The sequence below is a fragment of the Syngnathus acus genome, chromosome 20, assembly GCF_901709675.1.
Source record: "Syngnathus acus chromosome 20, fSynAcu1.2, whole genome shotgun sequence".
Taxonomy (NCBI): domain Eukaryota; kingdom Metazoa; phylum Chordata; class Actinopteri; order Syngnathiformes; family Syngnathidae; genus Syngnathus; species Syngnathus acus.
Window position 1 is genome coordinate 5,021,404 of NC_051104.1, and position 15,402 is coordinate 5,036,805.

A 15,402-nucleotide genomic window follows, 5' to 3' on the forward strand; every position below is an offset into this window, starting at 1 on the left:
TTTAAGTTTACTATTTTTATTTTTAACTGTAGACTGGAACCTTCCGCTTAAGACATTGGTCGTTTGTGCACTTGGATGAGAAACAGTAGGCCAAGCTCCTGAAATGTTGCAGATCCTCTCCTGGACTTGACACCTGCACACAAATGAGCAAGTTGATTTGAATGTTTCAATGCTGACAATGGAGACAGCCAAAAGACCTTCGGCATGGTTTTGGAGAATTACTTGGCCCAGCAGGTGGAGGGTCTTACTGGAAGCTGCACTGCATTAAGACAAAGAAAAAGCCGGGTAGTGTTCTTAACATGCCACATTTGCCAAGTTGAGTCACCTGTCAGCATGTTGGACAGGATGTCTCCTTGTTTCCTGACTGCCTGGACCAGCACCACCTGAAAGGACAAACTGGTCAAGCACTTGGATTTGTCAAAATTTGTCATTGCAATAGGTTCAAACCTGGAGCTTTTACTTCAATTCATGCAGCAGGCAGGATCGAGGTGGTCCTTTGGCACCACCTGGTGGACAGAAAGGGAAGAGAATGTACACGCTGAAATAAATTGGTCAAACAATTGTTCATGTATGAATGTGTGCATGTTTCACCCATGAAGAATGCAGGCAGGAGCAGCTCTGAATTTCTCTCCAACCGCAGTTCATTGGCCTTAAAGACAAGGGAACGTCACCCATAGTGTTACATTTTCAGTCATACGAAGGTTTACGTGAGAATCCACGTTATTCGAACAAAGTAGGTTACTTGAGGCTCATTTTGAAGAGTCGCACATGGAGAGAGATATTAGACAATTTGAATTGATTGATTCTATTGTGAATTTATGCAAACCTTTTGTCTTACCTTGGGCAAAACTGCGTTTGATGCAATTTCAAGTCGGAGAAGTTGACTGCCAACGCTGGAGCAAGCTTTTTAGCTTGCAATGGGAGCAAGCACGTCCAAAGTGCAAGTTGACGCTGAAAGAGAGCGAAAGCAGTTAGTTTTAAAAGGCTAAGAAATAGTGAAGACTCCCCTTTGAAACTCGGCATGTTGTGTAAAAGCGTGCTGCGCTGCCGGTGGGGCAGCACGACGTGACGCTGTCAGAAGTGAGCAAGAGAATGATTGTCGCGTTTGTGACGTCTTGTATAGTATTTGTGTGATGACGTCATTAACAAGCAAAAGGACAGAAAAAAAGTTGATGCGGAAAAGAGAGGAAAATTGCTGCACGTTGCTAAGATACAGAGATGGTCCAGTGGTTAAAGATTTTGCTTTGAGTTCAGGAGAACCGAGTTCGAATCTCTTTGTGTAATATACAAATGTTTTACAGAGCGGGATTCTCTGCCTTGTATTATGGAGAACCGAGTTCGAGTCTTGCACATTAGTCCGTATAGTTTCCAAATGTTACACGGAGCGGGACTCGAACCCACCTCTCCTGTACTCCAGACCAATATGATTCCATTCGGCCATTTTGGCGAAGAAATTCCGATTTTTTTTGGGTGGTCATTCAACGCACCTGAAAGAACGTCATGCAGCCCTTCAAGCAATTGCATTAAGAAATAGACAAATGCAATTCTCGTTCTTATTTATTAATTTATTTTTATTGGTGTCTATGAGGTGTACCTAATAACAGGCCACTTCATTAGGGAAAAATCATGGTCAAAGCTTAACGGTAAGTGAAAAGTGCCACACCCGCCCTCACCCCCACTTTCTGATTGGCTGGTTGATCTGTGACGTCACTCGGACACTCCATTAGGTACACCGCCATTTTCAAGTGTACCTAATAACAGGCCACTTTATTAGGGAAATATCATGGTCAAAGGTCACAGGTGTCAAGCTCTAGTCCTCGGGGCCGCATTCCAACATGTTTTCCAAGATTCCCTCGTTAAGTGCACCTGCGTGAAAAGTTTTAGCTCCTGCAGCACGTGAAAATGAGCTAAATCTTTTCACGCAGGTGCGTTTAACGAGGGTAACTTAGAAAACATATTGGAACGCGGCCCCTCGAGGACTGGAGGTCGACACCCCTGGTTTAAGTGAAAAGTGCCCTCACCCCTACTTTCTGATTGGATGGTTGATCTGTGACATCAATCGGATGTGAAGAACTTGACAATAAAGCAGACTTTGACTTGACACCTTATAACAGGCCATTGCATTTATAAATGTGGTCAAAATTGTGAAAAATATTAAAGTTTGAAACTATCTGCTGCGTCAGTGACATATGTGAGTGAATGGGTTAGGCTAAGGGTTGTGTGTGTGTGTGTGTGTGTGTGTGTGTGTGTGATGGTTAGGGTTGTGTGAGTGAATGAGTGAGTGGGTTCATGCAATAATGCCTTCACACAATAAAATCAGGCAATGAGAAGATAAATGAATATCAGGGGACAAAGATTTTTAATCACTTTTTCATTTATTGTTTAATTGTCACATCACTAATTAACAGGTAGTCACAATGAACACTTTATTCTCAAACCCCAAAAAAAAATAAAGAGAAAAAGCAACACAAAAACAAGGAGATTCTGTCAATGACAAAGTACGTCCACTGAACATATCCTATTGTTTTGTCAGCATGCTCTGCAGGTTTACGACAGCTATTAAGGAGCTATTAGGTTTACACTTGCTTACTATGAGTGCCGGGGTGGAAGACGAAGCTCCACAGCACTTATTCGCTAAGATGACACAGCAGCCTTTGTTACCTACACAGCAATAGTCTGTTTGAAACAATGAACAATTTCAAGTTGCAAATCTAATGTTATCCTTTAAACCCAACCAGGTTGTTGCGCAATAGGGATGGGCTTTTTTGTAGGTGTGCTAGTTTTAGAAAGTTTTTGAAACCTCAATCATTTTTTTTCCCAGGTTAGAACTGCACAAAGGAAATGTAAACTAAACATTGGTTGCTAATTAAACTACAAAATAAATGAGACTCAGCAATACTTAATGAATAACAGATGCCCATCCCTATTGTTATTTTCGTGGTCTACATTTGTTTTGAGAATATTTTCAACCATGAGAGCACACCATCTGTGAGGCTACAGGAACACAATGATAAATTAAAAAAAAAAAAAGTTCAAGATGTCTAAGACATTGTTTCACTTCAAGGGCCCCTTTCAAATGAAAAAGGCTAACATTTGACAACAGTTATTTCTCGTTAAATGATAATGATAAAGCATCCTTCCCGTTTTGAAACCAAGCTAGAGTTGACCGCTAAACCCCTGCTGTTGGTGTTGTTCGTTTCTTTTTTTTCTGAGAGAGCATCAGCAATAAAATACCTATATACATCTGTGTGCAGTCTCAAAGGAGCAAGAAGCAAAAACAAACATCCATCAAAATAAACAACAAAAAAAGAAAAAAATGGGGTACAGGCAAGGCTATAACGTGGCAAAAAATGCAAAATCCTCACAAATTATTCAAATTAAATGAAACTGCTTTAAAACATCCTGATGCGTGTGTATTTGTTTGCAATTACTGATCAATATTTGTGCATATCATCATGAAAATAACATTGAGAATGATATTGTTGGATTATGTTTTGGTTTGCTATTAGATTATATTTCCAAGGTTTGAGGTGCAATGTTTGTGTTTGTGCATTAAAGCGACAATTTCAAAAACAATTCTGGAGTGTTTAAAAGTGGATTCAATTCACCTTTGGTACAGAATTTTCAGATTTTTGTTATCAAATTGTAGAACTGAAAAGAATGAATCTGTAGTTTGTAAATTCCCTTTAAAATTCCAATGACATTTCTTGTGGAAAATGTGTATTTTGACTACAATGAAACAATTCAACTGAAATAAAAAAAAAAAAAAACATTTGGTAATGCCTCTCAAGTTGCACAAAACCAGCGCCAATCCAAATATTTTTTTGTAGTTTTGTTGCTTTTACTCTTTTTTTTTGTGACGGCAGAATAAAAACATGACAATCGGAAACTGAACTTCTACGCGTTCCCATTTGTAGCAAAAAAAAAAACCTCCCATTTGAGCAAACATTAGGTACTTAACATAATCAACAGTGGTTAACTTCACAATTAAAATAATGAAAATGTTACTTAAGCATGAAACAAACATTTTGCACAAAACAAATCAATCTGAACAAATTACTGCTGGATTGCGTTGTATTCTTAACAGTTATACTTTTCCACTGTTTGATTAACTTGCCATCTGTCTTTGAAAAAAGCATTTTAGAGGTTCTTCTACCTCCAGGTGGCCAAAAAAAAAGAAAAAAACCCAAAGCAGATTAAACACTTAACATGACAGTATATTGTTCGAATGCTATACTTAAAACTGCAGATAATAAGTATTCTTACTCAAGACATGCCGCCACTTGTTATAAATCTCCTGTATTAGCTCGATTTAATCCTGGAAGCAAAAATGTAAAACCAAAACGATTTGAAACGAATTCCCCTTCCTGTCACTCACTTTTGGGATTAAAAAAAAAAAAAAAAGCTTCTGAATCATATGATCCATTTAGTCCTGGTTTCAAATTAAATTACACGCCACTATTTCTGCCAGTTTGGACAAGCGGTTCCTTCCGGGATGACTGAATAGTCATGGAAGAGGCACATATTCTTACAAGCACTTTCCTTATCTCCCTCTGGATTGCATTAATAAATCCCCTCCAACTACTGTGACCCTAAAATACATTGAGAAACCACACACACAAGCATCTTGCTATTTAACCACATTACTTGGCTCACTTTCCTCTTAACATCTTTTACAATAAATCTCCAACTTCATTTTGTGCCTTAGTTTCTCCCATAGATTTTTACAATTGAATGCTTTAGCGCCATCTAGTGGTATCTTTATTTTAGACAAAAGGCAAATTCTTTTTTGGGTAGGGAAAAAAAAAAAAAAGAAAAATTTGGGCATGGTATAGAATGATAAATAATGCGAGTGCGCTCTCAAAAAAAAAGTTGTCCCAGGACTTTCTGAAAATAATTGTCAAGAAACGGCAAATAAATAAATAAACGTTAGAATTAAAAAGGTAAGAGGTAATCAATGCGAATATAAAGGACCCCATTAAACTACTTTTTAGGGTTGCCACTCAAAACACTATCACAAAGAGTTAAACAGCCTACATTTTTTTTTTTTGTGTGTTTTTGTCATCCCGTTTATGTTGCTAAGCTAGACTGAAATGGTGAGGAAATGAATGAATTATTGTTACACTTAAGCGGAGATATGACAGCTTATTGAGGGAACGAGGAGGATATGTAAAGTTGGGGAGGGGGAAGTCTGGTTGGCAAACTAATAAAAATAAAAAATAAAATAAAAACCCTGGCGCAGACGCCATATTGGACACTGTAAGGATGTAGCTTGTGGCGTGCACTACAGGAACAGATTTGGGGGTGCGGTGTTGGGGTTCTCTTGTCATCAGGAGGAGCAGTTGGTGATGTCGGCGCCGTGGTCCGTGCGAGAGCGAGCCACCTCGCGGAAGTTGAGCTTAAAAGACTCAATCTGCGGCAGAAATGTTAGAAAAAGAAGGGAGGATGAGGCGCAAGGGGGACAGATAGGGGCGGGGCCATGAGATGAGGAGGGCAGAGGGGACAGCAGAATTAAATGCCTGCAAGATAAAAAGTCAAAAGATATTGGCGTGATCAGCTATGTGAGACTGCCACCAGGAGCTCAGAACAAAGTGCACCCTAAAACAGCCACCATTTTGGTTTTGCCCCTCAAACCACCATTAGCTAGCAATTACCCTACACGTCAGACTTACTTGTCTCTGGGATGTGGGAAACCAAAGCCTGGGTTTCCTGGAGACCCTCACAAGGAGCCACATCCTTCAGCCCATTCTCATGGGCAGCAGGGCTCCCCACCTGCCCAGACTCTGGACCAAGCGATGCTGTCCCGACACCCTCACCTGTCTCCTGGGGTCCCTCAGCCTAGAAGCACCAAAAAAAAAAAGTGAGCCGAGCTTGAAGCATTACATCATATCTAGGTTCTTAGAAAAACACACTATAAAACAAAAATAGAATTCAAAAGATGTCCATAAATAAGCACAAATGTCTATTATTAGCTGTTGCCAGACTCACTTTGACGCTTCCTCCACCAGGTGAACTGCTCACATTGTCCAATGAACCCACTTTGGACTGAGCTTTTTCCCTAAAGTTGATTTTGTGTGACTCAATCTTCACGTCACCACCTCCTGCAGCACAAATATGTAATCACTGATGGTTTATTCCAGAATAATGGTGGACCAAACATTTTGTTCAGTCTAGTGAGCATTCAACAAATTTTTAATTGGTTATTTCCGGGCAAAACGAAGATTTTTCAATCTCACCGGGCTTATGCTTGATGTTGTCCTTTGAGCCGCACTTTGACGTCACCTTACTTAAATCGACCTTCTTGTTGAGAATCTGCACCTGTCAAGTATCATAGAGGACATTTGAACTTTCATTTAATGCAAATACAATTGGAGATTCAAGCCAACATCCGATTATAAGGTACACTGAATTAGGATGAACAGAAAAAAGGGACAGTTGGAGAAGATCATTTCAAGCAGCAAGATGGGGGACAACACGGCTTGTTTGGCGTTAATGAGATCACGACAGCAGGATAGCGTGGGGCAATGTAGGAATAATTTAGAGAAGCAAGTGGAAGGCACTCTTTGGCTAACATTTATTTTTAGACCTCACTCTTGACTTCTCAAGAGCCGTACTTTGTGGAAAGGCTATCATCTGATGTTGACACTAAAGTACAACAAGCTCCTTAAGAGTGTCTTAAGTACTTCATCAATTGCCCTCCACTGATATTCTCTGGCTACTTACATTCCCTCCACCAGGAACATGCTTCATATTGTCCTTGGAGCCCAAGCGTGCGCCGACGTGACTGAAGTCCAATTTTTGCGAGACTATCTGAACCTAAACCGGAGCCGGGCACAGCAGCGGCGGGTGGACAGGAGAGCAGCGGCGGGAGGTGATTAGAGAAGAAAACACAAGAAAGGAAAGAGGGGAAGGGAAAAAGAAATGTACAAAAAAAAAAGAGGTCATAGGTTTGGCTAGCTAGGAAAAAGGCAGACAGATGCAGAAAGATTCCCTTGGGGAAAAAAAATCGATCACATGACCTTAATACTCTTGTAGACATCTGCATTAAATATAAAAATATTACAATTGCTAGTATTGAAATTGTGAGTTGACACACTCTTGTCTAGCTCTTCAAATAAATCAACATAAAGCAAATAACAGGGTGTGCAAAGAAAGAAAATGCAAACAATACAGAGTGAGAAGATGAGGGAGGAAAAGAAGATGGCGGGTGGGGGAGGATGGCGAAGGAACTCACTTTGACCTGGCTTTTTTCTTTGGAGGCGGGGACCCTGCCCTTAGAGGCAGCTGACACCTGGGGAGACAGGCCCACCCCGGGGGTCAACCACATACAGGAAGAGGAGGTGGTGGACGAGGATTTAATGGAGCTCATTGCCGCAATTAGTTATTTTATTTTAAAAAAATCAGATTAAATCAGGAGCCAAAAAATCTTGATCAGGCCACCATGACTGGAACTGTGTCAAGAGAGCTTTTTTTTTTAGTGCATCACCTTGTGGGAACGATGAGAAATCTGGTCTTTACTTTTCATAAGTAATGCTAAGTTTGGAAAACAGGTAAGAGAGGAGCACATGGGGGTTGAGCGGGAGATTCAACAGCCAAAACAAGCAAATTAAAAAAAAAAAAATGGGAGGGAGGACTTCTTTTGGTTGTTGGTAATTCATAAAAAAAAAATCATAAAATCATTAAAAAAAAAATCTGACTGCTAATTACTTTAAAATAATACAATTAACTGATGATTTGTAATTTGCACTTAACCTACCTTCCCACCCCCCGGCTGGTGTTTTATGTTGTCCGTAGAGCCGATCTTTGAGCGGACATTGTGGATATCGGGGGCGGGAGCCGTTCCGGGGCGAGCCGTGGTCCTTGTGGTGCTTGTCGTGGTTGTCGCAGAGGAAGTGGTCCTGGGAGCACGAGGGACCAGGGGCTTTTTCTCTGTGCCGGCGGCGGTGGCGCTGGATGCTGCGGACGTTTTGGGGGCTGCGGTGCGGGTGCGAGCGGCGGTGGTCGTAGTGGAAGTGGAGCTGCGCATTGTGGTGGTGCTGCTCCTGGGTTTGGTGGAGTCTGCTATAAAAGTGACAAATGCATGAGGAATCCAATTTAATTTAAAAACAGATAATAATTATGACTAAAACAGATATTAATGGTAGAAACGTTCAGGTCTATTTTTCTCCCTCTCACGTGTGTACTCTTTTTTTTTTTAGCCATTAGGCGAATATCGAGCAGGGAATGTGGAGGCAGTACAGCATTTGCATTAATTCTAATATATTCATTCACATCTATTTTGGAGCACAGCAGTTTTTTTTTTTTCGAATGCCGAGATATGCAGAGCACAATCTCTCCCGGGAGCCGCGTGCGCATTTCCAGCTTTGACTAAGATGTGTTAAATGGAGGAAATCCTTTCCTTGCTTCCACCTTAGTGTTCTTTTTTTTTTGCCTGACTCTAAATACCACGGCAGATTAAACAGCCCCCGGGCTGCATCAGCAGGAACTGTGAACTGCTGTCAACGGCAGCGGGACAGTAATCCTTAGCCTGCAGTGCCGAAGGTTTTTAACTTGGCAATAAACTCTTTCACCCTGTTCTCTAAGCCATCCAGCATTGTCACTGGCGGGAGCGTGCTCGTGTCACATTCTCGGCAGCTATAGTGTAAACGCATCTGTCTGCAGGATGAGGAAAAGCTTGGAGAGATGGGAGAGACAAACTAGAAGTAATGCAAGGAGAAAAAATAAAAAATAAAAAAAGCAGAAGGTGCACAGTCACTCTTTCTGGAAGTAGGAGATATTATCAGCTTTTTAAAAGCAAAATAATTTTAATCACTGTTATAGTGCTGATTTTGAGGTGATCAATTTGATGTTTTTGTCATATTATATACAGCAAGGATTTTTTTTCTTTTCTTCAAATGTTTATCTGTACCTGTGGAAGTCCTGAGAGTGCTGGGCTTCTTCTCCACACTCGGTTGGCCGTCTGTCTTGGAGGCTTGGAACAGAAAATGAATCATTAAGGAAAAGAGATTCATGTCAAATTGCCGACTATAAAAGAGCAATGCTAATTTGCAATTGACAGCACCAGAATTGCTAACCTCAATTATGGGAAAATATTAGAAAACAATGAAAAGTCAATCACTGCTTTTAGGACCGTTTTCAAAATTATAAGCATTTCAGAATCCAAATCTCTAAACTGTCTTGCACCTTTCCAGGTTGGTCGTAGATCTTAATGTAACGTGATGGATGCCAGTTAACTAATTGAAGCAGACAGTGATGGGCAGCCAGATGGATCTCAACTTTTAAACTTACCTCAGCAGGCTAGGTCAAATATGTCAAATCCGCTTTCGAGAAACAAGCTGTCAAGTCACATTATAATAAAAAGATCCACCTTACCCAAGGGCTTTTTGGTTGCCGCGCTGGTCGTCGTGCGGGATGACAAAGTTGTGCGTGTCGATGTGGTCGCTTTACTGGTTGCGGTGGTTCCATTTTTGGTAGCGGTGGAGGAGCCGGCTTGACTTGAGCTGGCAGTGCTGGCCTTTGGCACAGGGGGGCGCCTCTCTGTGGGTGCCTGGTAATACAGAGGGGATGACAAAATACAAATAAAAGGTGTCAGATACGAACAACAAATGTTACAACACAGAAAAACATAACACATAAAAAGGCCATGATGTAATTATTGTCTTGATTCCTGACTTAACAGGAACATTTGGGTCAACCATGCATCTACGATGCAGATTTAGTCCTTGTTTTTGAAATTGCACATTTCATTCAGCTTCATATCCCACAATTCCGAGGGATGATGCCATGCTCCACATACAGCTGAGCTCCTCCTACTACAAGCTGGCCACGACGAACCCAGTCACCCTGTCTGCACCTGTGGGCATTGGACTGCTAAATATAGCCCGTCTATTTATCATCGGCGCTGTCACTGCATGCTGTAGTTATGGAGGCCACCAAAAGAGGGGGACAAAGAGCACAAATGGCAACATCAAATGAGTCAATTCTGATTTTAGCACTCTTGGCATCCAAATTTTGATTGGCAATTTGCATTTATCTCGAGTGACCTCTATTCAATAGCCCCATTTTTACTTTCACAGAACTCATTCAAGGAAACTCTAAGTTTATGGGGGTTCACTGTGCATGGATTATTAAACTAATAATATAGTGAGCTATCCAATTGTTTTGAGTTTAGAGGCTACATGAGTGAAGTCAGATCTTCAAGTAGATTTTAGCAGTAAACATGCTGGTAGTTTTCATTAAAAGCAGTTTGATCTTTATGACTCTTGCTACATTGGCACGGCATCTCTCTGCCCCCGGGACTTTGAGCAATACACGTTTCATGGCTCATTAAAAACAAGAGAAGCCAATCCAGAGCGTAATGAGGAACTTACTATTTATTTGCAGCTAAACCACTAAGAGCTTGGACAATGTCTGCATTGGAATAGGGCTGCCATTGTCGATTATTCTGTCGATGATGCCATCGAATAATCAGAAATGATTTTGAGTTTTTATTAAACACAAAGGATAATCTTTTTTCACGAATGAATACAAATGTTAATAATTGCTCTCATTTTAGGATTTGGACCATTTTAAGGTAATAAATGGCTCTAAACGATGACTTGATTGTTAAAATAGCTGTCGATTCATTTGATAATCGATTTAAGAGAATTACTTTAAATGTTGATTTGCTTCCACAGATTTGGCTGCCTTTCCACTCTACAGTTTTTTTTTGATAGACTTCAACTCAACCATGTATACATATTAAAATATGCACAAAATATTAGCAGCCGAACGAACGCACGTCCTGATGGCTTACCTTGGGTTTAACATCACGTGTAGCGGTTGCGGCTGAGGATGCAAGGCGGCTGGCAGTATTTGTAGAGGGCCGCTTTGGGCCGACAGCGGCTGCCACCGGGGCCCTGGTTGTTGTTTTTTTATCTAAGGTGGATGTGACTGAGGAAGGTGTGGGGCGCTTAGTAGGTGCTGCAGCAGAACCGTTACCAGCAGCGGCTGGGACTTGTCGTGTTCTGGAGATGCTGCTCGGTTTTGTTGCCCCGGCAGCAAGCTGAGTTGCGTGGTCGAGACAGAAGATGCATGCAGGCAAATTAAAAGAAAAAAGACATAAATAAAATATAAAGCAGTGAAAATAAAAGAAACCAAATCATAATAACAGCAGAAGCAGCAATAAAAATGCAAACTGGCTGAAATGATGGGATGTATTAAAATAATAGGAAGTTGCACTGTACTGTCATCAGTGGAACCGATACATCGGGTCATCCATTTTGAATTCAGAGGGACTTCCAAAGAATTAATTCGTTAGACTTTGTTCACTAAGTAATCATTCACTTTTACCATTAACTATTAACATTGGTTGACTTATTTTTCCATTTGCACTACTATAAAGGAAAATCTTAAATTCTTTACACATTTAATGAGTTTTGAAGTCACTTCTTGAGATTCCACTGTGCAGTGCAGTCATTGTAAAAAGCAAAAGCTTAAAGCAAAATAAAATTAAAACTTGCTTGGCTTTTGTCTCCAATAAATTTGTATGCCTAGTTAAGGGTTTATTATGTGGTGTATAATAAAACAACCACATCATTCATTTATTTGCTGAAGCGTTTATGATCACTAGGGCCTTAAAATCACCTTCATGAGAAAATGAAAATCTAGATTGAATTTGTGCTTTGTTGGCAAACTTATTGTGCGCTGACAAAATATAGTCAGAAAAATCATCTCCATTAATTCTTACCTTAGTCTTCTTGTCGGCACTCGGCAAATCTTTGTTGGGTGCTGCGCTGCTCCCATTGGTTGGAGATTTGACTTTTTTGGCCTTCTCTCCTCCATCTGCCTTGACAGCCTTCTCCTTCTTGTCATCCCTTTTCTCCAGCGCTTTTTTGTCACTCTGTATTTTCTCCTGCTTCTCCTCCTTGCCGCTTATCTGCTTTGCTGCCTCCGCCGGCTTCTCCGAGAGTTTCTCAACTTCCTCCTCTTTCTCGGTTTTGTGCGTGAGAGTGGAAGCTTTTGTGGCTTCTTCCACATCAGCTGCCACGCCGGCCTTCTTTTCCGCCTTGTCAGGAGAGGCGTCAAATTTGACAGGTGTCGGCGGATGCTCGGGTTTTTTTTCCACTTTGGATTCGACGTGTTGCTCTTTGCTGTCCTTCACCTCTGTCATCCCCGCCTTCTCGGTGGTTTTGCTCTCGACACTTTTGACCAGAAGGTCTGCTTTTTTCTCGACTTGGTCAGTCATGGCCATCTTTTCGTCTTTTTCTGCCCTGTCAAATGTTTCTGTCTTTACCAATTTGTCTGCGGGGACATCGGGCTTGTTTGCTTTATCTACTTTTTCTATTTTCTGTTGGACTAATTCTACTTTCTCTGGCTCTTTTGTTTTTTCTTCCGCTTGCTTCTCCTTCACTTTTTCAGACTCCTCTTTCACTTTCACTGCCTCTTTCTCAACTTTTTCAGATTCTTTTTCCTCGGTAACTTTCACAGTCGTTTTCTCTTTCGCAGGAAGATCTTTTTCCTCTGTAAGCTTTTCCGTCGCTTTTTCCTTCTGTTGAACATTTTCGTGCTCTTTCCACAAATCAGATTGCTTTTGTTTGTCTGTCCCTAAATCTTTCTCCGACTTGTCTGCCGTCTCACTCATTGAAAAGTCAACCTTTACGCTCTTCTGCTCAGCTGCATCTCTGAGGTCCACCTTGGGCTGCTCCTCCTTCTTGTCCGACTTGGCAACATTGTCTACATTAACAGGGGGAAAAAAAATAAAAAATCAAGATCTGTGATTCTCTAAAATACATCTTGACAAAAAATATCATGAATGAGGACAGCGAAACGGCCTTAATATATTCAGCAGATGCAACACGGCATAAATAAATCCGATATTTCTGTTATGTTGACTCACTCCATGAAACATCTGCATCACCCAACCTCAGGTCATGTGACCTCACGCTGGGTTGAGCAAACTACAGTCGACAATCCTGCCCTGACTCTGAAATGGCGACCCGACATTCAATCGAGGGTAACGAAATAACAAAATGCCAACAAACAAAACATTCACCTTGAACCTTTTCATGATTTATTCAGCATGCCTCCAATTGGAAGCATCAATCACTGACACAATGTGCTTTGGAGGGTGAATTGGATGTCCGTGAATGGGTCCTTTTGAGGACACCATATTTCATGAGAAGATGTGAGCGCTGAGTAGGTCAAGTATGAATGCCAGCTCAAATTGGAGCGAGAGAAAAAAAAAAGATGGACTGTTCCTTGTACACTATTTTAAAAATGTTTTTTTTTCTGTCACAGTTGATCTAGAAGAATAAAGCACCCCAAAAAAAAAACAGCTGAAAAAAACTTGTCTGAGATGGTTTTCAACGAGCTCTAACCCACACATAGTTTTAATCTAAAAATATTTTAACAATTTAAAAGGTACACAAGCATTTTCGGGAAGGCATAATAATAAACTGGACCTCCACCTACCATCAAATTTGATGATGGGGTTAGTCCAGTTCACGCCAAACTTGTTAGAGGAACTTACAACGAGATGAACATCAGGTTCCACAGTTGGTTTGTTACGCACGTTTGAATCAGAAATAACCTCAGCATTGGGTTCAGTCTCGTCCAACTCTTTATCGGTAGCCAGTTTACTGAAGCCATCTGAGAAGGCAGAAGTCAAGTCCATGCCACTGAAAACTTTGGGGCTCGGGGACACTGGAAGAACCATGCTTTTCTGTTCTTTGTCCATCTTAAAGCCTTCCAAAGGTTCTTCAGGGGAGATAGAAAGGGTCACAGTGCTGTCTCTCTGTGGTCCGAAAGGGGAGAGACACAAGCGAGGTTCAGGTGGGGTTTGCCTTAGGTCGATTTGCGTGGCCCCGGCTGCTGAGAGTGTCGGTGGTGCAACGGGCTGCTGATCTTCCGCAACTGTCATTGAGCGCTGCATGTAAGGCTGGGGACGACGTGACCCGCTCACTGGTGATACTAACTGGTCCAATCCTGCAAGTTCACCTCCGGGGTATTTATCGGCGAGCTCTAGGCTGGTGGGCACGGACAGGTGGGAACAGTCGGACATTGCGCGGCGCATCGCCTTCCTCTGCTGCTGTGCTCTCCCCATGAAACAAGGCTCTAAATCCTCCTCGCCTTCTTCAGGGTCTTCCTCCTCGCTACTTTCCCCCGAGGAGGCCACGGATAATAGTTGGTCCTCGAAGGTCTCTCTGGCTCCGACTATATCCTCATCGGGTCTCGTTAAGTAGTCCTCACTGATCACACCTATGGTGCAATAGTTAGGAGGCACCTGGGGCATGGCAACCTTTGGGCTGGACTCAGCAAGACTGGAGTTTTTCGATGATTCAGAGGGAGAGTATCCGCCGAGAGTAGACGCCTCAATTGAGGGGACTCCCATTGAGTGTGAAGGCATGGTTGTGGTGGGCGTTAGAATCTCCATGCGACCGGCTGGGGATTGAGGAACTGCTGGCAAAGGGACTCGACTGCTAGCATCGCATTGCAGGGCGGGGGTACGGGGGGACGCTGGGGATGCAAATGGGGAAAAGGACCGGGGGCTCTCGGGGCTCTCTCCTGCACTGCCTAATGAAGCGTTACCCAAAGAGGTGCTTCCAGGCATGGTTCCAACCCCGCCGCATGGTGCCTTCACTTCAACGTCTATGCTGGTCTTTTCTGTCTGCTCAAAGAAGCGCAGCTTTTCTTCGTCACTGAGTCCAGTAGGTGCCAGGGGTCCACGAGCGTCCATACCCGAGTGCCGCTGCCAATCCCAACTCTGAGTCGCTCCCGTTGGCGACAGGGATGCCCCTTTGCAGAGCTCACTGTACTCCTTGAAGGGAGAGCCGGTCTTCTGATCTGAGAGAGACGACATGCTGTCTCCCGTTTCTTAAATTCCTCTAGTTTCTCTCCTTTGCAGTTTCTCCTGAGCCTCAGGAGTTTAAATGTCGATCTTCACTTTTTCTTTGTAGATCCTTTTCCTCAGTCACCGAGGTACGCCGTTCATTTGTGTCAAGTCCTTCTTTATCTCAAAGAGAAAGTGATGCCGTAGCGAATAAGCACTTCTCTCTCTCGCTTTCTCTCTCTCCCTCACAGCTTCACACCACTTGCTGTGCTTGTCATGTGACCTAGTTGTGAACGCCAACTGGTTACTCGCAACTCCCAAATCCCGCCCCTCATGTTGAAGGGGGTAAGCTCCATCCCTTTCCAGTTTTCACTTTCCCTTCACGTCTTTCTCACCATGACACATGCACACAGAGCTGTGCCCTTGAAAATTTCCTTCAGCAGTATGGAGAAAGGACGGCAAAAGATCCTTTCATTCAAAAACCACCTTATCTTCCCTTCTAAGCTTTGTGCAGCCAATTTCAACAAATAAAAAATAGATAGCCCCCTCCTCCGTGTTAAAGGGCTGGATATTTTTCTTCCATTTATCATAAG

The 15,402-nt window shown here is 42.3% G+C and overlaps 1 protein-coding gene and 1 long non-coding RNA gene across 16 annotated transcripts in view; both read right to left on the reverse strand.

Annotated features, from left to right (window-relative positions):
* LOC119139197 lies at positions 1 to 1,164 on the reverse strand. The gene is made up of 3 exons (XR_005101319.1): positions 592 to 1,164; positions 198 to 506; positions 1 to 133 (listed from the first exon to the last, which is right to left on the reverse strand). It is a non-coding gene; the product is annotated as an uncharacterized LOC119139197 (long non-coding RNA).
* A 1,194-nt stretch (positions 1,165 to 2,358) lies between these two features.
* LOC119139190 (microtubule-associated protein 4) overlaps positions 2,359 to 15,402 on the reverse strand; it is a 35,807-nt gene continuing 22,763 nt past the window's right edge. For 8 of the 15 annotated variants that reach the window (XM_037279662.1, XM_037279659.1, XM_037279663.1 and 5 more), the window contains 11 exons: positions 11,729 to 12,714; positions 10,796 to 11,044; positions 9,373 to 9,547; positions 8,909 to 8,971; positions 7,757 to 8,061; positions 7,235 to 7,291; positions 6,724 to 6,816; positions 6,237 to 6,318; positions 5,989 to 6,101; positions 5,673 to 5,838; positions 2,359 to 5,519 (listed from right to left, as the gene is read on the reverse strand). In XM_037279662.1, the coding sequence (XP_037135557.1) occupies positions 5,512 to 5,519; positions 5,673 to 5,838; positions 5,989 to 6,101; positions 6,237 to 6,318; positions 6,724 to 6,816; positions 7,235 to 7,291; positions 7,757 to 8,061; positions 8,909 to 8,971; positions 9,373 to 9,547; positions 10,796 to 11,044; positions 11,729 to 12,714 (2,297 nt within the window). In that variant the 3' untranslated portion in view covers positions 2,359 to 5,511. Of the gene's footprint in view, positions 5,520 to 5,672; positions 5,839 to 5,988; positions 6,102 to 6,236; positions 6,319 to 6,723; positions 6,817 to 7,234; positions 7,292 to 7,756; positions 8,062 to 8,908; positions 8,972 to 9,372; positions 9,548 to 10,795; positions 11,045 to 11,728; positions 12,715 to 13,452; positions 15,046 to 15,402 lie in introns of those variants that run through there. The other 7 variants (XM_037279669.1, XM_037279658.1, XM_037279657.1 and 4 more) reach the window with 7 other exon arrangements.